This window comes from Centroberyx gerrardi, chromosome 8 (assembly GCF_048128805.1).
Source record: "Centroberyx gerrardi isolate f3 chromosome 8, fCenGer3.hap1.cur.20231027, whole genome shotgun sequence".
NCBI lineage: Eukaryota > Metazoa > Chordata > Actinopteri > Beryciformes > Berycidae > Centroberyx > Centroberyx gerrardi.
This window is the reverse complement of record NC_136004.1, coordinates 22,966,365-22,988,975: the sequence shown is the minus strand read 5'-3', so window position 1 is coordinate 22,988,975 and position 22,611 is coordinate 22,966,365. Positions and strand designations below refer to the sequence as shown.

Genomic DNA, 22,611 nt, shown 5'->3' with positions numbered 1-22,611 from the left:
ATGTATTCAAGAATAAAATCACCACCGTTACATTTTTGTCATGGGAAAATGTTTCAATTAGGGTTAACAGTCCAAACAGGAGATATACAGGAAGGGGGACGGGGAGAAAGAAGGTGTGTTCTTCTGTAATTACCCTTGAGAACCTTCTCTCCGCACCCTCAGTTAGTTCAATACCTAGGCCGCAGGCTAGGATCTACCTCTTTCTCTCAATCTTTCTCACGTTTACTCAATCTCTCAATCTCTGCCTGCCAGTTTTCCTCCCCTTTCATTCCACCCCCCCACCCCCCACCCTTTTTCTTTCACTCCTGGGATAGGGGGAATAAAGGGAATAAAGGGATTTCATTTCATGGCTCACTTCAGAAGGCTTCAGTTAAGTCCACACATTTGATAGAGATGTGAATACATTACTAATTAAAGACAGGGAAAATGGGGGGGAAAGGATCGAGATTCTAGCCAGCTGTATCCAATATGCAAGTGCACCCGCACACACATCCACACACAAAACATGCAGGTCAAAGCAGCGATCAAATTCCTTATCTTTGCACAGCACACGCCTTTTTTCGCCCCTTGAGAAACAACAAATTACCCTCAAATTTAAAGAGAGCTAAAGACCAAAAACTTCACTCCTCAAACTGTCTCCTTTCCTCACCCTTCCTTCTCCTTTCCTTTCTTTGCTTCTCTCTCCTTGTTGCATCTTGCCCCTTTGCTTCCCTCTCCTGTTCCCACTTCACCATTCTCCTCTCCTCTCCTCTCCTCTCCTCTCCTCTCCTCTCCTCTCCTCTCCTCTCCTCTCCTCTCCTCTTTTCTCCTCTCCTCTCCTCTTCCTCCCCTTCCTTTTCGTTCCCAGATAAGGGAAACTCTTTGAGTGTATCAATTATTCACTTCAGCTGAGTTTAGATCAAGATTGTATGTGTGTGCATGTGTATGTGTGTCTGTGTGGCTGGGCGGGTGTGTCTGTGGATGTTTGTGTGTGTGTGTTTGATCTTAATGCCATGGTTTGATTTACGGTGGCTGGGAATAAAGCTCTCTTAGGGAGATAGTGTTATGTTGCTTGGAGGTGCTTGGGACTAGATTGGGTCCTGTGACGCCTGAAACACATCCCTCTCTGTCGCATTAGGCTGCCATTAGCAGTCGAAAGCCAAGGGTAGGTGGACAGGTGGAACACTTCTAAAATATTGCTAGATAAACAAAAAAAGTATAAATAAAAAAGTGCAGCCAATTATTAGCAGAACAGTGGTAATGAATTGCATTCCAGGCAAAGGTGGTGATATATCGTCTAGTGTTGGCTTTGGTGATATTGTTCTTTCATGTGTCTTTGCCTCTGCAAGAAGTGCTGCCCGACTCTAAACTATGCAAGTGCCAAATAATTATTCACTCTTAAGATACACCTAATACCACTTATGTCGCAAGCACAACTGCCCAGTGTAATGGGTATGCAAGTGCCAAACAACTACTCAGTGTAAGTACTGTTTGTTTGTTTCACTCCACAAAAGGAAAAGGGCCAGCAATCAACATTTGTGGACCAAAACAAACCAGGATGTGCTTTTGTTTAAAATTACAGGGTTTGACACGTTTCAACCTTGGTCTTTGTTAACAGTAAAAACAAATACTGGTTTGGTTTAGTTTGGACACACAAACATCAGCCTGTGCTGATTTTCCCTTTTTGTTTTCTGTGTGTGAGAATAAATAATCTCTGTGGGTTGTTAGTGGCCATTTAAAACTGTCTGATGGAACTCAGGCTTAATAATTGCTGTCTGGTCTTTTGTGTGAAAGCACGTACATGCACATAAACATACATGTACACACGCACATACACACACACAGCATACAAACACACACACTCCTGATGGCAGGTTTTGTTTGCGACACAGTAATGTTGGCTTTTAGTGCCCTGCCACTTAATGGCTTCAATGCAACACTAAGAAAGAAAAACAGCTTCTGCACACTTTATCAAAGCAATTAAAAAAAAAAATTAAATTGTCAAGCTTTCTGTCATACATGACCTTCATCATCAATCAGTGCAAATGTATGGCCTGTTATATAAGAACCGGCTAAAACAGCCTAATTGGTTGTTTGGTGTCACACTTGTGGCAACACATTTTTTTTCTAGTTCAGGAAATTATCTATTTTTGTTTTTTAAGGATATATTTATATGTACATAGAGACAAAAGCATATACAGCACAAAAGATATACAGCAAGCATACTTACATAAGTACATATTTCTACATAGAGACAGTTGCATTGGGCAAAATCCATCATCAAGTATAGGTACCCAGTACATAAAAATCTCTGTTACAACAAAGCTCTCACATCGAAATCCTCATTTAAGCCCAAAGGATGTAAAGACCCTAGTGTGTGTATCCAGAACAGCTCCCTCTGACATAACCTTTTATCGATATCTCCTCCGCTTGGTAGCTCAATTTTTTCGATGCCCTGAAAACGTGGAGAGGAAACATTATGGGAACAGTTGTTAAAGTAACTGACTTGGAGTCATTGCATAATCGAGTAGGCTGTTCTTATGTACCGGCATATACATTTGCACTGATTGTATGTCCGGATGAAGGTCATGTAGGACTGAAAGCTTGAAAATGTAATAACAAAAAATGCTTTGATATAGTGTGCAGAAGCTGTTTTCCTTTCTTCGTACTGCCTTTCTTCCAGCACCTTTTCTGACTCTATGTGTGTGCGGAGGTTTTTTCCTTTTGTATCCCTCAGTTGCAGCACTGAAAGACAGGAATAGTTGCCTGACAACATACCAAGTATCTGACACTAACTCTCACACACACATCCATGTCTGCATGAATATGCTGTACAGACCCAGACCTCCATCTACCTTTACCCCCAAGACAGACAGTGTCCTTGAGAGCTAGTGACAGCATGCATACTAAGAAGCCACCCAGCTCACACCTGAATTACCCTCTTTATCTCACTCTCTGAGAAGTGTATGTGCTCGAGTGTTTGTGTGTCCTTATGAGTGTGTGTGTATGTGTGTTTCAGGTCTTTGTAAGCTCATCAAAAAAACATTTATACCCTGTATAGCACCCAGATAAAATCTAAACTCACACTCATGCAGCCCCTCACCCATCCAAGGTGACTCCTCAACCAGCTCACACAATTAAAGGGCAGCAGTGATTTGAGGAGCATTTTCAAAGGAGGAGCTTACAGTGTATTAAAATACTTGTATTATACTTTTATAGATATATTATGACATCCTTGCCTAACTCATTGGTACAGTAGAAAGTGACAGTATAGGTAGGAGGGGGAAAAGGAATAGTATAACATGCAGAAAGTGATTGATAGTTTTTGGAATTAAATCACATATATGATGTGAGGCTTCACATTACAGTTGCATGTAGCATAACAATCTTCTTTTTAAAAGGTAACAGTCAATCAATAATTTGAAATAAATAAATAAATAAGATGCTGTACATCTATAACTGATTCAGCAAAGCTCTGTGAATTTTAAGAAAGATAAAAACGTCTCCAGTCTTCTTGTTCAGGCTGTTGCCTGTGGCAGTGCTACACTTTTGATTGCTTTTGGATACCTCACAGTTTACAGCACTTCAGCAAATCATTTTCTACAAATCATGTCTGTTCTTTATTGAGACAAATTTAATCAATAAAAGGAAGTAAAAGTTGAAATTTTAACTATGGATCTTCAAACCTTAGCTGCGGTTTTTCCACACAGCTCCCATAATCCTCACACCCTGAAATTAGAATTTGCTTGTTATAGTCCCATGACCTGTAACAGTTCATTCAGTATTTGTGACTATGAACGTTTCTCTCCCAATGTAAAGTGCCCAGGCTCTTTCCTGTGATTTTACTGAGAGAGGAAACCTGTGCATAAATTGGAGACTGACTTCCTGGAATATTTTGGACAAGACCTTTATTTCATGTTAATAGTAACAGCCACAAACCAGAAATTGGTTTCATGCCCCCATTAAATTACTTTGGGTAATCTCACTGTGTCCACAAAGTCAGTTGCTCCTGCATTTTCAGTGGGTCAGCATCAGAATTTGCTTGTTAATGGCATCATCCGGAGTGTCTAGGATATTTTGATTCGGGGATTGGGTTTTAGAGGATCATATTCACAAATCGACACTTATCATTCCAATACCATGTGAATTTTTACTTCAACAGTCGGTCTGTGGCGACCTATCACTCCATTTAAGGTCTTTGAATTAACAGGATGCGAAGTGAGCTTGATCTACAACTGTGCTTGACCCAGAACTTTTTTCTTGGCAAGATGGAGATGCCTTTCAGTGGATAAAACTCTACATTCAAACAGATGCAAAGTGAACTCCTTTAGGCAAGGTGCCATTCTGCTGGACAATCCTGATCTCCAGTGCACTTGGGGGACAGAATGTGTTTCACTTTTTGAGGTCAGGATTTACTTTATTGTACAGTAATGCAGATTATCCATACAATCGTAAGTTTTACAATATTATCAAGGTGGTTTCCGGGGCGCTGCTCCTTTCTTGTGCTGCTCCTATAGCAATCTGGATGGGCACCGTCTATGTTTGTTTGTTTGTCTGTTTATCATTGGATTTATCACCCTTTATTGTGGTAGTATCGTGTGTTGTTCCTAGTAATTTTTGTGTTTGTCTGACGAGTGCTCAGAATCTAATTGCCCCTCGGGGATAAATAAAGTCTACTGAATTCAATTGAATTGAATTGCATGCATGATCAGACATGTATTGTAGGGTGCCGCTGCAGTGCCGAGTAAGTTTAAAACATCCAAATATTTTTGTTTTTCAATAAGGATGCACCATTCCTCGATGACCCGAGCTACCAACTGTACCTCTGAATGAGCAGCCTGCATCCTGGGCAGAGGTGGACATTTTGCATTTTCTGAGACTTTATAGTTTTAATCCACTACATTTCAGAGGGAAGTATTGTACTTTTTACTTCACTACATTTATCTGACGGCTATAGTTACTAGGTACTTTTACTTTTGATACTTATGTACATTTTACTGCTAATACTTCTATACTTTTACTTTTTGAATGCAGGAAAAAATGTTGAATGCAGGACTTGTAGTTTTACTGGAGTGTTTTTCCATTATGGTATTGCTACTTTTTTACTACTTTTTTAAGTAAAGGATTTGATTTTTTCCACTACTGATCCTGGGTTACTTTGCATGTGCAGTGGGCAAAAGGTGTTCCTAAATTTACGTCTTAGTCAAAAACCAACATGTTTTTGCATGTGTGCGTGTCTGTCTGTCCGTCAGTCTATCCTGTTTTTTCAGGTGATGCATGCTCTGTTATTAATCCTCTCTTTAATTGTCCCAGCCTTTATTTCCTTATTGCACATGCACCCATCTTCACCTCTCTGTCTGATTATCTCTCTTTCTCTCCATTATTCTTTTCGCACTCTTTGTTATCAAGCAGCACCTTCCCCTTTACTCTGTCACACACACACACACACACACACACACACACACACACACACAGACACACGCACACACACACACACACAACATACAAACACACACACTCATTCACACTCACCTTGCCACTCAGTGGCTTCAGTTGCAACACTGAAAGAGAGGCACAGGTTGCCTGACAACATACAAAGGGTCTGACACTAACTGGCTAACACACACATCCATGTCCTCATGAACATACTGTACAGACCCAGACCTCCATCTACCTTTACCCCGCAGACAGACAGTGTCCTTGAGAGTGACAGCAGCAAGCATGCATACTAAGTAGCCACCCAGCTCACACCTGAATTACTCTCTTTATCTCACTCTCCGAGAGGTGTATGAGAGGTGTGTGTGTGTGTGTGTGTGTCTGTCTGTCCTGTTTTTTTCAGGTGACCCATCCTCTGTTATTAACCCTCTCTTTAATTGTCACAGCCTCTGTTTCCTTATCGCAAATGCACCAATCGTCACCTCTCTGTCTCTGAATGTCTCTCTTTCTCTCCCTTATTTTTCACTCTCTTCATTATCAAGCAGAACCTTCCCCTTTACTTTATTACACATCTCCTCCAATTAGCGATTTTAATGAGCAAGGACGTCACATTAATGACACAGGAAGTCTAGTTAACGTGGCATGACAGACTCAGCTGGACCTGTGAGCCTCTTTATCTCTCTCTCTCTTTGTACGTGTGTATCTGTGTGTGCGAGCGAGAGAGCGAGACCCAAGTAATCTAATTTCATCCTGTGTCCATGGTCCTAATTTTAAGAAGTAATTTTGCCTTTTTAATTTTGTTTACAATTATCAGAGTGGAGCTGAGGAAAAACTCTCAATGCTGGTGGTGACAATGGATCCCCAGGGAAGTGTGCATACCAGACGGAAAAAAAAACTCTATCCAAGTGAAATATTGCTTTAAGGCATGAAACAGAGTGTAGTAGTTCTATCACCCAAATGGTCTTACGCTCCATCACTAAGGATTATTCCTATAATGTGTTTTCATTTAAACACAAAGATATTTTCAAATTATCTTTTTTATTTTTTTGTAATGATAATGGGTGGTCCAAAAGCAGGGAAGCAGAGAGGGTAACAGTCATGGGTACGAGCATAAAGACGATAGCGCTGCTGTAACGCGAAAAGCTACTAACTCCAGTTTTGGTGATTTTCGCATTTTCACTGGAACTGAAGGCTTACATGATCCTTAATAAGTCGATCAAGTCGCCTATTCCTCGGGTATATGAAACCTATTCATAACCCACTCTAGAATTTAAAAAAAAAGACTTTTTGGAGATATGAGGTTGTAATCTGACAGCATCAATACCCGCTTATAAGCCTATTTACCGCTGCCAGATACACGTATATTCATGGTGGGGTCACAGCGTCCCGTCCTCCTCAGCAGTATCTCCACCGTCCTCAACTCCCAATACACCGCTGATAGAGGGATTACAGTAAAGGATCAAACCCCAGCCCACACACGCGGGATAGATATGGAGGTTTGAGCGTCCGTTGCCCATCCTGTGCAAGATTTTCCTCTTTTCAAATAAGAGATTTCCAGAAGTGCTTGAACTGTGCTGTGCGGGGATGCAATCCTCTGAGTACTGTTCAAGGTTCAACTTTCTCAATCTCTTTGCTCGGCGGCAGCTCAGATATTTTCCAACATGTCAGACATCGAACCATTAAATCCAAGGTCTTACTTTACTGAAAAACTTCACAAGGGGCAGAAAAATCCAGTTTGTTACAGATGATTTCATGAAGCTGAGGACGAAACTCAGATAAAGTTAATAGAAGGTCACTGGCTGATCACGGGGTGTGAAATATTTATTGTTTTATTGATGGTTTTCATGAATTAGTAATATCAAGCTATGCTAACCTCTAAATCGTTTTGTACAGGGTTGTATTTCTGCTAGAAAATGAATTAAAGTTTGGGATTACACTACACTTTATATGCAAGAGTTGGAAGATGATTGCCTCTATAAATCCATGAGTGTGTGTGTGTGTTTGTGTGTACGTGCCTGCGTGTGTGTGTGTGTGTATGTGCGTGCGTGTGCGTGTGTGTGCATGCTCTTGTTAATGTGTGTGCGTTTGTGTGTGTCCACCAGTAGGGTCAAAGGTGTAACACTTGTCAATAAATGGACATAGCAGATAATAATCAATCAAAGGTCTTAAAATGCCCTGGATGAGTTATAATCTGGAATCAAATCAATCAAAGCGACAACACTTGTAGCGTACCAGTGAATTTCTTCTAAAACACAGTGTTTAATTTAAGTAGAACAAGAACCAAGAAACTCAGAACAAAAAAAAAAAGTTGACATTTAAAAACTTAAAAATAAAAAAATAGGACATGCCTTCTATTGTGTGAATGTCCATATCAGTGCTTTTTCTGCTTTTTAAGTGGCATGATATTTATTGTTGGAAAATTGTAAGAATACATTTCTCTAATCTCAAACTGATGACGAGTGGCTGATATCCACAGAGTGCATTTTTAGTATTTTACATTAGGATGCAAGTACAAGCACAAGCATTGTGCATTAGGATAGAAGCATTATACTTTTATCGTCCAAACTTTTTGTTGCCTGCCTCAAAAAGTTTTTGTCTTATCACTTCTTTCGCTGCACTCTCAAGCAGGGCTTCCTTGAACAAGAGATGATCCCTTCAATGTGAGTGGTTATATAAACATTTAATAATAAATCAATACAAGAAGAGAGAAGTGCGATCGGCTTTCACAGTATCAGCTCCTCAGTATCACTGTCAATTTAATCCCCCATTCCTTGAATGCGTATACAAACAGTCGGTCCAATGGTAGCCTGAAGCGCCCAGCCCTCCTAATCCCTAATCCAAGGTCTGGGGCAGATTAAGAGGAACCCTGGAGAGTCCAGCCCTTCAGGGAGGCAGGGAAGGATAAATGGATGGATGGATAGATGTGGGGGATGGATGGATGCTGGGAAAGGAGAGAAAGTGATGCAGGGAGGAGAGAGAGGAATTGAGGCATGGATAGATGGATACAGGAATGGGAGAGAAGGATGAAAGCAGAGGATGATTTGACAGAGCGGACGAAACATGCGCACCCCCTTATTTCAGGGGAAATTGCACAGGAAACAATGCTTTATTATCCCATCTCCATTTTGAAGCATGAGCGAATTAAACAATGGGACTGATTGAAGGAAGGATGCTGCTGCTGCGGGGATTCTCCTCAAACTGTGCTGTAAAGTTGCTGCACACCACTAGCCTAGATGTAAAATATCCAAACAACCAGTAACCCTCATGAGTGATCACCAATGGCACCCCAGCAGCAGCGCCTTGTTCCAATTGTCGGGGGAAGAATAGATGGAGATGGATAGAGGGATCAATGGTTGCATAAAGTGCCCATGGCAGAGCTATGGTTGGCAGATTACTCCTCTCTTCATCCCTCTCTTTCTCTGACTCTGTCTCTCCGTCAGCCTCCCCTCCTGCTTCTTCCCCATCAGCATCCCCCGCCCGCCCTGATACGCGCATCTCTCTCTCTCTCTCTCTCTCTCTCTCTCTCTCTCTCTCTCCCTCCAAGGTAATTCCATTCCAGACACTAGATGCGCGCCCCGGCTGGCAACCGCTGCTGCTCTCCTATAGTTGCTGCCTCTCTCTCTCTCTCTTTTTTCTTTCTCCTGGGTCTCCTCCCTCTCTCCCTCTTCTTTCTCTCCCTCCCTCCATCCCTCCGCCTCTCTCTCTCTCCCTCCCTCCCGTCTCTCTCTCTCTCTCTCTCTCTCTCTCTCTCTCTCTCTCTCTCCCCCAAACGGACACGGACACGGCATACCTCCTCTACACCCGCCACCGTGCGTGCCGGGGTTGACGGGAGTACCCGCATACGGAGCGGACCACGGAGCATCGTTGCGCGCATCCTCGGTGAAATTTACCCCCGATAGCCTAGATTTTTCTTTTCTGACGCAAAAAAAGAGTGGTTTTTGAGCTCTCCTTTTGCGTGTGTGTGAGAGCCCTCTCCATCCCGGTCTTTCTCTCTACAGGAAACTAGAGACTATTTCGGAATATGGTGCTCCTCCGTGGTAATGACATGTGACACGGCTTTTCATCGTTCGGTATTTTTTTTCCTCCAAAAAGTCTTTGGCATCCTGTGTGTGTTTTGACGTCGGTGATATTTGAAGAGGGGGTTAACTGAAGAAAACAAAGCCCTTGGGAAAATGGAAGTTTTGGCCGTTGGCTTGGTCCGTTGAGGCTGCTGCTGCTGGTGGTTTGGTGGTTGGTGGGGGGGAGAATGCGTCGCCAGGTCTGAAAGGCTGGGAATCACGACCGAGTCATTATAACGGGACCTGCGTTACAAGATACAATAGGTTTTCCCCCACGCTACCGAATGGTTACCGATGTATTCCCTCAGATGAGTGGCCACCTCTTCCAGCCCCTCAGTTCGGCTTGACGCGTCGGCGTTTGGATGCGGTTTGTTTGCTCTGCGGCTCAGATAAGCCACTGTCTCTCCGCTCGCCCAGAATATGGTTTAATGTTGCGAGGGATTTCAACAGGGTACCAGTCTATGACCACCCGGGAATCTCTACTTATTTTCCTCAACCGAGAAGCAGCCTACATCCACGTCAAGAGAAGAAAATATCAAGGCAGAGATTACAGAGAATTTCCTTGATCGCCCCATCGATGGACTAAAAAAAGCAGCTTCGGCTCTCGGGATTTTAACAACTCTATTCGCTCTCATCCAGAGAGAGCTGTGGTTTTCTTCGGTTTTGGGGGGAAATAGTCTTGGACAACATGAAAGTTATTTCGGCTATGTTGCTCTTTGCCGTTTTTTGGAGTCTGGAGTGGGAACCGGCGCTCTCGGATTCAATCATCCACATTGGTGAGTTACTGCGCCTTTTCTCTCCTAATTCACGGCCACAATAAGGCTCTGTGCGTCTCTCAGGAAACAAATCTGAGATTTCAGCCTTGATATTCGTTGCGCTGTTAAAATCATTACGCTACACACCGATGCTGACAATTTCCTTGACGCCCTTTGGCATTTTGTGTGTTTTTCCATTTATGTATTGCATTTATGATGGAGATGCCTTTTTTGAAAATGGTTTTGAATTTTTTTTTTTTTTTTTTGGCACATTCACGTTCACATCACTGGCAAAATAACGAACTAGGCATCTGTTTCATTATGCGCCATTGTGCGCACCCTTTCAGATGAAGTTGGCAGTTGAGTTGGGAGTATTTCTGGGCATACGCTGCTTATGTAAACTCTATTCTCTCCAATACATGATTCATACTGTGTTATTCCAGACCTCTATTCATGTAAAGAGGGATTCTCTGTATCATAGTCTAATACCGATGAGTTGGCCAATAAAGGTTGAAAATGCCAAGGGAACGCACCACCAGATTGGCTGCATTTATGGAGAACAACGCATCCATAGAATCTGTCATATAATGGCTGTGGGCGCACAGGATGCGCGATTAAACAGGTGGTTTAGGATGGCGTGATGTTGCCCAGCATGGCACAGGGATTACTCTGGACGGTAGAAAATGTTCTACTTATAGCTCTTCCTGAAGCACAATTGCATTACCACCTTCCACCGTATTACGCTGCCAGAAAATACATTTTATGTCCTAATACCTCCTCCCTGCCTTCCACCACCAGCGGCAAAGTGTGCCACTGTTGTGTTGAGTGTGATTTCGACATCAGGGAACGTATTCTTGCAGGCGATGTGTGGCAGCTCCTCCGGCTCCGGCGATAGGTTGTGCATGGTGAAGTCAAAGGAGAGAGAGAGAGAGTGAGAGAGGAATGACGCTGGAGAGCGTGTCTTGCAGGATGAGGACGCGAGGTGGTGGTGGGCACACATAATCGTTGGACAACTCGGTGGCCTCGAATGGGCGATAGACCAGAGAGAGTGTGTAGGCGGATGAGAGTGGCAAACACGCACACACCGGCACACGCGCACACACACACACACACACACACACACACACACACACACACACACACACACATGCACTGACTACACTTGCCACCAACGAGATAAGCACCTGTCCGTGTTGAACGCAGAAAACTGTTTTTGACTGCATGTGTATGGCCCAGATTATTGCGCCCATATTTAAACACATAAACACGCGCTCGCACGCACACGCAGGCACACATGCAGCGCATTATTAGAACACCAATCTAACCCGCCGCATTATGCTGCGGCCAATACGGGAGAACTGGCCCGCTAAATGCCTTGCTGTTTGATCCAGTTAGACCCTCGCCAGCTGATTTACAGAACAGACCCCAGGCCAGTTTGGCAGCTACCTGAAGAGCCTGCAGTCTGCCTAGAGCTGGATCGGTTCTAGGTCTTTTCTGGGCTGCAGACCAAGGTGATGTTTCATATCTGGCGGGCCTGACATATGACAGCAGTTTGGCCAAATGAATGGGATTTATGCGGGTTAAGTTGACAGTGAATGTGTGTTATCCAATTTGCAGACAATGGATAATCCAGGCAATTTGCCAAACAAAGCAAATTTAAACTTCTTAATGTGGAAACCAAACATTACAGATGATGCTAGTGATTTTATTGGCTCCCAAAGATCCCTGAATTTAGGTTACAAGATATTCAAATGCAGTTAAAGAAATTGCAGTGCAGTCTAGTAGGTAGGCTCGAGTAGAATCTGTCATAAATGCACAGTAGCCTAGTCCTATAATGTCACATCAGGTTGACACAGAATGCATACAGATTCATTATGATGAATCATTTTTCAGATTTTTCTCAAATTTTTGCTTTTTTCTTATGAAATACTTAATCGTTTTCAGCCTCTTGGCCTCCTCTGATAATCAAATTAAATGACCTGAAAAGAAAATATATTTTTGGGCGAACTGTTCACCACTCTGCATATGCAACCTGTGATGGGGGTCACGAGTAGGCATCGCTTTGTTTGAGAACCACTGGGTCTACAGTACTGGCCTTACTGGGGCAGCAGTGTAGCCCAGCAGTTAGACAGACCGCTCTTTAACTGGAAGATTCGATCCCAGCAACAGCCGTGTGTCTCAGAGCAAGATACTGCTCACTCACTGTAAGTCGCTTTGGATAAGAGAGCCGCAGCTAAATGACTAAAATCCTTCAGCTAAGAGACATTTTTAGGATTACCGAGTCTCAGGCAGGGATCCTCCGCTATTTAGGCTAACTGCACTGAGGTTCTTGTAAGCTTCTGTTAACTGGGTCAAGGTTCTTTATCGGTACGCTAACTGGGTCTCGGTTCTTTATATATAAGGCTAACTGGGTCTGTAGTTTATTGATGTGTTGACTCACTGGCTCTAACTTCTTCATACAGACTAATAGGATCCGGGTTCTTCATAGACTAACTGAGCCTTGGCTCTTAATATGTAAGCTAACTGGGTCGATGGTTTTGATATATTTGCTTATTGGGGCTACATTCTTGATAATTAGATAAGCTTTGTGTAATTAAAGCGTGTAATTTTGACTTAGTTCAATCTGTTGCATGGCTGTATGATCCTGGCTGGCTAGACTTAGCTAGCATGAAGAACATGTGTAATATGTCTAAAATCAGACTGAACAAACACATATTAAATTATGCTATACCTAACCGTGTTTGCCTCATTAGCATATTATTTAGTTAAGTAGATTTATGAGTGGCTCAATGAATGGGATTTACAAGGTTATGGCCTATATGTATGAATGTATGTATATATACAGTATGTCTGTCTGTCTCTCTGTCTGTATCTATATGAGAGATAGATCAGGTAGATAGATATGAAGACGGATAGAGATGTTAGACCATATTAGACCAGTCAGTGGGTAAAATGAGCCTCCACAAGCATGGGATTTACAGAAGTAGCCCAGACACCTCCAGTTTGCAACATAATCCATACAAATCCCAGATATGTTTGAGGGGTAAATTCAGTGACATGGATAATGAGGAAGCCCAGCCATCCCTCCTTGACCCTGTAGTGGAAACCAGGCCAGTGAGTGGTGCCCAATTAGTAGAGTAGACAGTGAAAGCAGCATGTAGTTCATAGGTTGTCTGAATTTATTCCTGGTTAGTTACTCTGTATGACTAGAGTATTATTAGCCATTTATTTTTTCCTAGATAAACAACTGTGTGAGTGTATGTGTGTGTGTGTGTGTGTGTGTGTGTGTTCCAGGATAAAGAAGCAGTGGGCGGTTGGTTGGTGTGATTTCAGTCGTGTGCTTTTTTTCTCTCTCCTCCACCTCCTTTCTAATCAATAGTTCATTTCCCTGCTAGCCGCAAGTACTTTGAATCACAACAAAAGGTTATCGCCCCAAAAACAACACTACTCTCTTCTCATTCTCTCTCCCCTCCCTTCCTCCCTCCCTCACCTATCCCTCGTCTTCCTCACCTCCTCAGCAAACCTTGGAAATGGCAGACAAACTAGTGTATGGTTACAATGGAAACAAGTGCAGGAAAGAGCATTAAGTTTTGTTATTATTATTGTTTTTTCGCAGATGATGGTATTGTTTCTAGGGCAGTAGAAAACATACTGTAACAAAAAATACGAGGTTGGAGCTGCAGTAGTTTTATGGTTTCCACATTTCAGAATTTTGTAAGTGGAAATAAATTATATTACAGACCTTGTGTTCTTTTTACACCCTTTTTCCTGCATCTCATACACTGCTGAGTCTGACCTATGTGTGTGTGTCATATTGACTCAGGACTGCACAGGAAAGAAAAAAGAAAAAAGTACTATATCCAGCACCCGCATCACATTGACATGTCAGAAGTAATCCCTCTTTAATCTCTTTGTTGCTGCTAAAGTTGGAACGAGAGAGAGAGAGACAAACAGGGGAGGAGAGATGCATATCAAAGGGAGAAAGGATGGGAGACAGGAAGTTAAAGACGGAGAGAAAGCGGGGCGAGCGAAAGCGGGAGAAATAAGACTATGTGTCGTTATCATCTACCGTTTCTAGCTGTCTATACTACAAACCTGTCGCCATTCTTTTTCCTGGTGTTGCCGTTATGCCAGTGATGTTAACGGCAGCGACCGGCAGACGTTTTCATCTTGCGCCATGCAGGCATTAAATGTGATTGAGCTGCTGGGGAGCTGGCACCACTGCCTCGCCCCCGTCTCTCTCTCTTCTCTCTCTCTCCCCTCTCTTTCTTTCTCTCTCAAACTCTCCCTCCCTCTTTCTCTCTCTCTCTCTCTCTCTCTCTCTCTCTCTCTAATGATCAGCATGCAGATGGAAGGGGGGAGCCCGCGTGCCTCTTGGCCCTCGCTGCATCGTGCGCTGCATGGCAATGGCCCTCTGCTTTATGAGGGCTATTCGTATGGATTTTGCACGTGCGTGTTAGAGAGAAAGAGAGAGAATGTGAGTGTGTGTGAGTGGCAGACAGAGAGAGTTGGTGAGATGGAGAGAATGTGCCAATATGTATGTGTGTGTGTGTGTGTGTGTGTGTGTGTGTGTGCTCTTGATGAGGTCTATTCAGAAAGTCACTGTGATTTATGTTGCCAGATTTAGTCCTCCCTTCAGAGTCACCCCGGTTTTTAGCCATGCTGCGTCTCTGAGTGCATCTACTGGCTCACCATGCAGCAAAGCCAGGGGAAAGTAGCCAGAAAGTCAGCCTGGTTCACCCTGGTTCAACGCATGTACGTTGGCACACATGCTCTCTCTCTTTTGTCTGTCTCTCTCTATCTCTCTCTTTCTATCTCTCTCTCTCTCTCTCGCTCTTACACACACGCAGGGCCATTCTGATACTAATCACTGAGGGATCATATTGAATTTCTCCTGGCTGTACTTTGCGAGTATTAATGCTTGGTCCGTGCCTTGAGATTAACATCATTCATAGCTGTTCACACAATTCAAATGCCAAGGGCATGGAAAACACAGAGAGATTGAAACGAATATGAGATAGATAATTCATGTAGCATGATGTCTTTGCCCATTACAAACATACATTACAGACGCCTCTGCTATTACGGTCTCTGTCTCGCTTGTTTGCTCCTGGCTAGATCAGGGCAAAATAGATACTGAAAAAATCTTAAACACTGGGGAAAAAACAACATTATGATCACCTGACAGCTTATCTTGCAAGCAATGAACACTTTTGAGGCTATATAGATTGCACATTGAATAACGGAAGTGCAGCTCAGCTAATTCAGAAGATTAAAATCATATTCACAAGTATTTTTGGCCTGGCCTTTGTCAGTCAGAATGTGATCATGTCATCAACCTGTAGAAACCTGACTTGAAAATGTTTCAAAAATGAACCATCAGTAGTGCATTGTAATCATCAATCAGTTTTTCATCAGTCCAAAACAGGTGATCATTTGTATATGACCAGTCTCTGTGGGATATGCATTTCTGATATAATATAATATAATATAATATAATATAATATAATATAATATAATATAATATAATACCTTGTATTGTGACTAGCTACATTCAGCCTTTAGGCCTTATCTATTTTACCCTAAGTCATAGTGAAACAGTCAATAGCCCTCATTTATCTTGCAGTACACCAGTGAATTTGTACGGAACACATTTTGAATAAATGCAATGGAGAACATTTCATATGGAAATTAGACATTGCTGAGTTTTTAAACCATTTGGCAGGCGTGGTTCTTTTCCAAAACAAGTTCTGGCCCAGCATTTCATCGAAATATTGATAAATTAGATCCATTATTCTAGACTCATTTTTAAAAGCGACTGTGCAACACTCCTCAAGTACTTCCTCACAGTGACAATGTAGGAATAATGAGAGGGAGAAGTAGAGGAAACACAGGAGAGCAGGTTCTGGAGGGATTTGATCCAACACACCGTGCAACCTCTGCAGTCATTTTTTAAATCGCAGATAATGCTGTCAAGGACTTCACAAAACATTTGGGGCTCGATTTTCTGCACCAAAAAGGAGGTGGAGTGGCGTGTGTGTGTGTGTGTGTGTGTGTGTGTGTGTGTCATTATTAATCTTGTTGAAATTTGATCAGCAAGGCCATGTGTGTTTCCAGAATTTGGCTGTTGAATGTGACATCATGAGACTAAATACGGAGATTATGGATCCTTCGTATTTCCACTCCAGTTCTGATACTGTTTAGCATGCAAACTTTGGCTGACAACATTCTTGTAATCACAAATGACAATCGATGTTAGATGACATAGATGTTAGATATTACATAGTCAGATAGACCATTTGTTTAATATTACAATATGTTGCAAAAATCTATTCACTCTTGCACCTGGGATGCACATCAAACAAGATAGTCCAAACATTTGCATGAGCAGCATCACTAATGATATGCAAAATATCTGCTGAATTATTACAGTAATGAGTCTTGGAAACATTTCAGTCAGAATTTCCCTTAGATTTCAGTGTCTTTCAACACAAAAACTGTAAATTTTGAAACATATTAAATGACAAATATTAAAATATCTAATAATGTCACATTTCCATTCATCTGGCTTCAATAGCTTTTTAGTCTTTGTAGTCTAATTCTTAGTCTCCTGCTGTTACTGACTTGGTAAAACAGTATGGCCTGACTGAGGCCAATAATAATGAAGCTGATGGCTGTAATCCCTGTGATTCACTACTGATAGCATAATTATAAACAGCTTGAAGTCAGATGGCAACACAGTGCACACATGTGCTTGTTTGTGTGTGTGAGGGAAAGAAGTCGTTACTCAGCGGGTTAAGAGAGGGAGGAAAGAGGGAAAGAAGGAAGAGTCCTGTCATTTAGAGGGAGAGAGATGGAAAAGTTGTGTTATCGTTTGGACTCCCAGTTCAGTCAAGGTAATGAGGGTAGGAGCGAGGGATGGACAGGGAGATTATTAGTTCTTTAAAAGGTGTGTGTGTGGGGGGGGGGGAGGGAAGGGGATTTCTGTCCTTCAGAGGATCAGGGAGGGAGAGAGAGAGAAGGATTTCTGTCATTTAGAGGGAGAAAGCTGAAAGGCAGAATTAGAGGTTTCTGTTATGTGGAGGGTGAGGGAAGAAGGGAGGGAGGGAGATGAAGAGAGAGAGTGTGAGTGAGAGAGAGAGAGAGATGGGGAGAGAGAGGGAGAGATTTGTCCTGGCATGGCCTGGTTTTTCTTTGGCTTTGGTGCTATTCTGGTCTTTTCCATGGAGAAGGAATTCTAAACATCTCAGTGTGTGTGAATGGCTGTTCCTGCCTGGTTTTGTCTACCACTTTCACAGCTGTCAACACCGCTTCCTCTTTAGAACTATCAACTTCTGTGTGTGTGTGTGTGTGTGTGTGTGTGTGTGTGTGTGTGTGCTTGTGTAAGTGTAATGTGTCCTGTGTTTGTGTTTATGCAAGTGTATGTGTACATGAAGCTGTGGTTATGCACTGTGTGTGTGGGTTGATTGTGTGTGTGTGTGTGTGTGTGTTGCGGTGGGTGGGGGGGGGGGGTTTTTCTAGGCAGCGTATATTAAACACTTCATATCATTTTGAGTTATGTATCTATGAGTGTTGACAGATGTGCTGGTCCATGTTATCTTCCACCGTGGAGATCTAGCACCTCACATTTCCCTGAGTGTTTGTGCGTTATGCGCATGTACATGTGCGTGTGATTCATTGTGATGCAAACATACAACAAGCATCTGTATGTATGTGTTGTGTGTGTATGTGAGACTGTGTTCAGCCTCTTGTGAAGGAGAGAGACAGACAGCAGCTCTGACGCCTGTACCTGGCCACTGATGCAGAACCCCTAACCAGGCCAGAGAGAGAGAGAGAGAGAAAAGAGAGAGAGAGAGACAGTATGTGTATGTGAGGTTGAGATGGACTGACAGGTAGCTGTGAGAAGAGGCATGATTGCTTGCCTGAGACTGACTGCAGATGTAGGCGAGTGGTGCAGGTAGAATGGACCAGATGGCCTGGGAAGGACTTGTTCAACACAGTCCCTTGTCCCTGAATGATTGTAATGTTTGTTTGCATGTATGCTGTACACACACACACACACACAGACCCCCCCCCCCACACACACACACACAAACAAAATGTCATCTGAGGACAAGAGCCTGTGTTGTTCCCCAAAACAAGTGTGTGAGCTTGCTTTTTGTAGAGATTTGACTTAAACCCCTTCTGTGAGCACATAAGCACCATACACACACACGCATGCTTATTCAAAATATGAAACAAGAAAGGGCACACATTCTGCATGGCTCTGTATAATTTAAATTGCATTTTAAATTAATTTAGTTTCATTTATCAAGAAGAAAACTCCCAACACCCTAAAAATAGAGTGTTTTCCACTTTTGTTTTTGCTCATAATTCCCTGTAAGGGGGCAGAAAAGCTGGTTGGTTATGGAGGCCATGCAGTAGCTGAAGGGTTGCTGGTTTGGTCCTCCATACAGACCAACAGTGCATCCTTCAGCAACCCCAATGTATAGGCACCAACATACTCCAAGGATGGGTATTGAAATCTTGTTAACATGAACTCTGTGCTGTGATATACACAGTTTGCATTTGCTGTCAGTATGTGATTGTGGTTGTACAACTGGTTGTGCTTAGATTCTAAGTCTGAGGCACACATACATGATGTTCTGCATTTCAATTTATTTTAAAACCAGAGCGGTGACATTTGACAATATTTACAGCGCTCCATTATCAGTTCCTCACACTAGTATATAAAGAATTCATTATGCTATTTGACAATTATTATTCAGAAAGGAGCATAACACAAACATGCTGAACAAACTCAGTGGAGTGATATTCTCTGTATTTGTATGCAATGAGCCTAAAAGGGGTCGGTGTGCAGTAGGTCTATACCGTCATGCTAATGATGGGAGAGACTTCAAAGGAAAGCAGAATTTTCTTGCCAAGGACTGAAGACTAGCATGACTGTCAGTTGTGTGTATGTGTGTGCATGTGTGAGTGTGTCCGTGTACGCGTTTCTGCTGCATACATGCATATATGTACGTATGTGAGTGTAAGTCTCCTTACAGTTGAGTGCATATCCACAGCTGCCCTCCTCTTTCTCTCTCACTCACTCTCCCTCTCTCCCTCTCTCCCTCTCTCTCTCTCTCTCTCCATATCTCTCATGGACCTCTGCTCCTACTTGCTCTCTCTCTCTCTGTCATTGGCTTCTTTATCTTCAGTTTTTTTGTCTCTTTCTCTCTCCTGACACAAACGATATCTTGGCTGTCCAGCAATCTGCTCCATGTTTCACTAGGGCAGAAAGCACACTGCCCAACACACGCGTGCGTGTGTTGGGAGTGGTTTTGGTGTGTGTGCGTGCCTGTGTAAACTATATGTTTGTGTATATTTGTGTGGGCATCTAAGGCATGTGTGTGTGTGTGTGTTCATACAATCAGTAAAGTGCTTGCTCCCTGTACTGACATGCATCTCAAAGTGGTTGTTTGTGAGCACATGTGTCCAGAGTTTGTGTTTGTGTGTATGGTTGAATGCCTTTGTTTATGGGTGTGGGTGTGTGTGTGTTTGTGCCAGCTTCCACAGTTAATTTGTTGGCAGTGCCTCTTTCTCCTCTGCATCATTGCCCTAAAGCCAACCATGGGCAGGCTGCTTTTCATAGCACCATAAAACAGGGAAAGCATGGCATTGGCAAGTTTGTTCTATAATGTGCACGCACATGCACATAAAATTAAGCACACAGCGACACACACGCAAACGCATACACACGTGTCAGTCTTTTAAAACCAACCGCATTCCTCTTGCCTCACTCATTCTTAAATGATTCATTGAACAGTAAAGATGGATGGAGATTGTTAGTGGTGAACTCTGTTGTACTACAACCTTTCAAATGTGGGTGCATGCGTGCCACGCGATGTCATGGTTTTGAATCCAGCTTGACTCCACCCACACACACACAATTGCATGCAAGGATGCACTCAACTATTAGCTTTCTTGTTACTCTCCACAATGTGCTTTTTTTGGATATCAAATAAAAAAATGCCATGAAAGCAATCTTGAAAAAAAAAAAACGCCACACACTGCCATTCCACTCTGTAAATGAGTAGGTGAGAACTGATGTGCTGATAGCTTAAGGATGAAGTAGGTGTGAAGTCAGAGTTAATGCTGTTTAGGCAATCACCATTACTACCTGACCCCCAGACTGCTGCTGAGAATGTGTGCAACTAGCTAATTACAAGTTTAAATGAATAGGATTTATTGTGTTTTGTGTCATGCTTATTAATATTTTCTCTTACACTCCGAGACTCATGCGTGCCTGAACATCTCAAAGCCTCATTGCCTTCCAGCATCAAGAGACAGATTCAGGTCAGTCAGTCAGGGGCGAGACACTTCACTCCTCTATACCAGTACACTGTCAAACTTCATCACAAATCATGCTTGTGGTTTACTGAGCAGTATCTAAATAATAATAAAGGATGTAGAAGCGCTAATTACATCACAACTTAGATCCGGATTTTCACAAAACTCCTACAATCGTCTTCTCAAATTCAGAAATAACTAATCCATTTAATCCACTAATCCATTGACAACTCATGTCAATATCTAGGGAAAATCTCATGTTTTTTTGGATTTATACTACTGGAAGTACATACATTATCTCCAAAGAGGTAGGGCTTTTTGTCAAGATTTGCAACCCTGTCTGACAAATTATGTCTCACATTTGCCCTTTTACAGTGTGTTTTGAAATTATTCTTAGCTAGCTGGCTGCAGTTTGCTAAACATTTGTAACTTTAATTCTTTTTGAATGTGACCCAACTATTCTACAATTCTCGTGATGATTTTTCTGTTGACATAACATGGAGAAACCAAATTATTAATGTAATAAAAATGCCAATAGCTTCCCTGAACAAATACTGTATGTAGCCACTGCAACACGTGCATGGGAAACACAGCTGACGCCAACAGCCAGCTCTTGCCACCTGGCGCGTGGAATGTAAACACAATCACTAACTTAAACACTATTACACTAAAATAACAAAATTTAAAATTTAAACAATATACAGTGCCCAATTGGAATTCAAATAGGACATTAAAATGCACCGAGGGACTGTGGAGAACCTTGTTGAGATTTGCTTGTTCTGTGGTCACAGTTGGTATTATCTTTATCTGTGAGCCCTTGGTGTGTGTGTGTGTGTATGTTTGTGTGTGTGTGTGTGTGTGTGTGTGTGTTTGTGTGTTGAATATTGGTTGTTTCATTTCAATCTGGACCCAGTCCCAAGTGAATTTCCACTATACTGGTCTGTACTTGCTGTCAGTCAAGCCTACTTTTCTCCTCTGCTTTCACTGTAGCCCTCTCTAGCATTCCCTCCTTCATTCTCAGATTTATTCTCTTTCTCTCTCTCTCTCTGTCTCGGTCTCACACTCACTGTCTCATTTATTTTCTCTCCACCTTCGCTCTCTCTATTCCATTTTCTCAATTTTTTTGAACTTTTGCTTCTATGCTTCCCTTCCCTTCCTCCCTCTCTCTCTCTGTCTCTCACTTTCATTCTCATTCACTCTCTGATATCTCTTCTCCTTCCCCTCTACTTCTCTTTCTCCCCTGTATTGTGCTCTCCTCTCTCCATGTCTTTTACTCTCACTGTTTCCCCTTCCTCTCTCTCTCTCTCTCTCTCTCTCTCTCTCTCTCTCTCTCTCTCTCTCTCTCTCTCTCTCTCTCCGCCTCCCCCTTGATGTTTAATATGCTGTCAGTGATTACAAAAACAGGCATTGGAACTGAGGGGTGTTCAACATTTTGCTAATCACTGTCGTGGAATCGTAATGTCTTGTTTGTTTGTTTGTCTGACACACTTGGCATCGTGTCACAAGCTGCCTGTATGTGCCCATCTGGATCACAGCATTCGGTCTAGTTTTCCTTTAGGGTCTGAAAAAGAAAATCAACAAATTGAGTGGGAGAGATCAGAAAGAGCTGAAATTTGAATGTGGTTCAAATTTCGACTCCTTGGTGTGACATTTCTATGGATGTAGAGGGATTGACCATTTTTGCTCTTTCACCCATCACTAATTAAAGGTTTGCCAGCACAGTTCCCCAGGGGTAAACAGGACCCCATAAGGCAGAAGGACACTTAATCCCCATGTGTATATGGTACTCCAATGATGGGTGTTGAAAATTGTTGCATTACACGCTTTTCTGCTGATTTGAGGGAGTATGAGAGGGACTGGTGTGTCCAACTTATTACATATTTTACCAAGTAATATCTGTTTGTGTTCAGGGAAAATATGTATGGATGGAAAAAGCATCTGTCTTTCCCCCTTTGTATGAAATGTGTTCACCACGTATCAGGCCTACAATTTTAGATTACTGTGGCTCGTCATTTATATTAACCTGAATGTATTGTGGCTATGATTCAACC

At 42.5% G+C, this 22,611-nt stretch overlaps 1 protein-coding gene across 1 annotated transcript in view; it reads left to right on the top strand.

The window, feature by feature from the left end:
* The first annotated feature begins 10,161 nt into the window (after nt 1–10,161).
* Nucleotides 10,162–22,611, top strand: part of grid2 (glutamate receptor, ionotropic, delta 2) — a 543,340-nt gene continuing 530,890 nt past the window's right edge. Inside the window, exon 1 of the mRNA XM_071907238.2 lies at nt 10,162–10,249. Coding sequence (XP_071763339.1) covers nt 10,162–10,249 — 88 coding nt within the window. The remainder of the gene's footprint in view (nt 10,250–22,611) is intronic.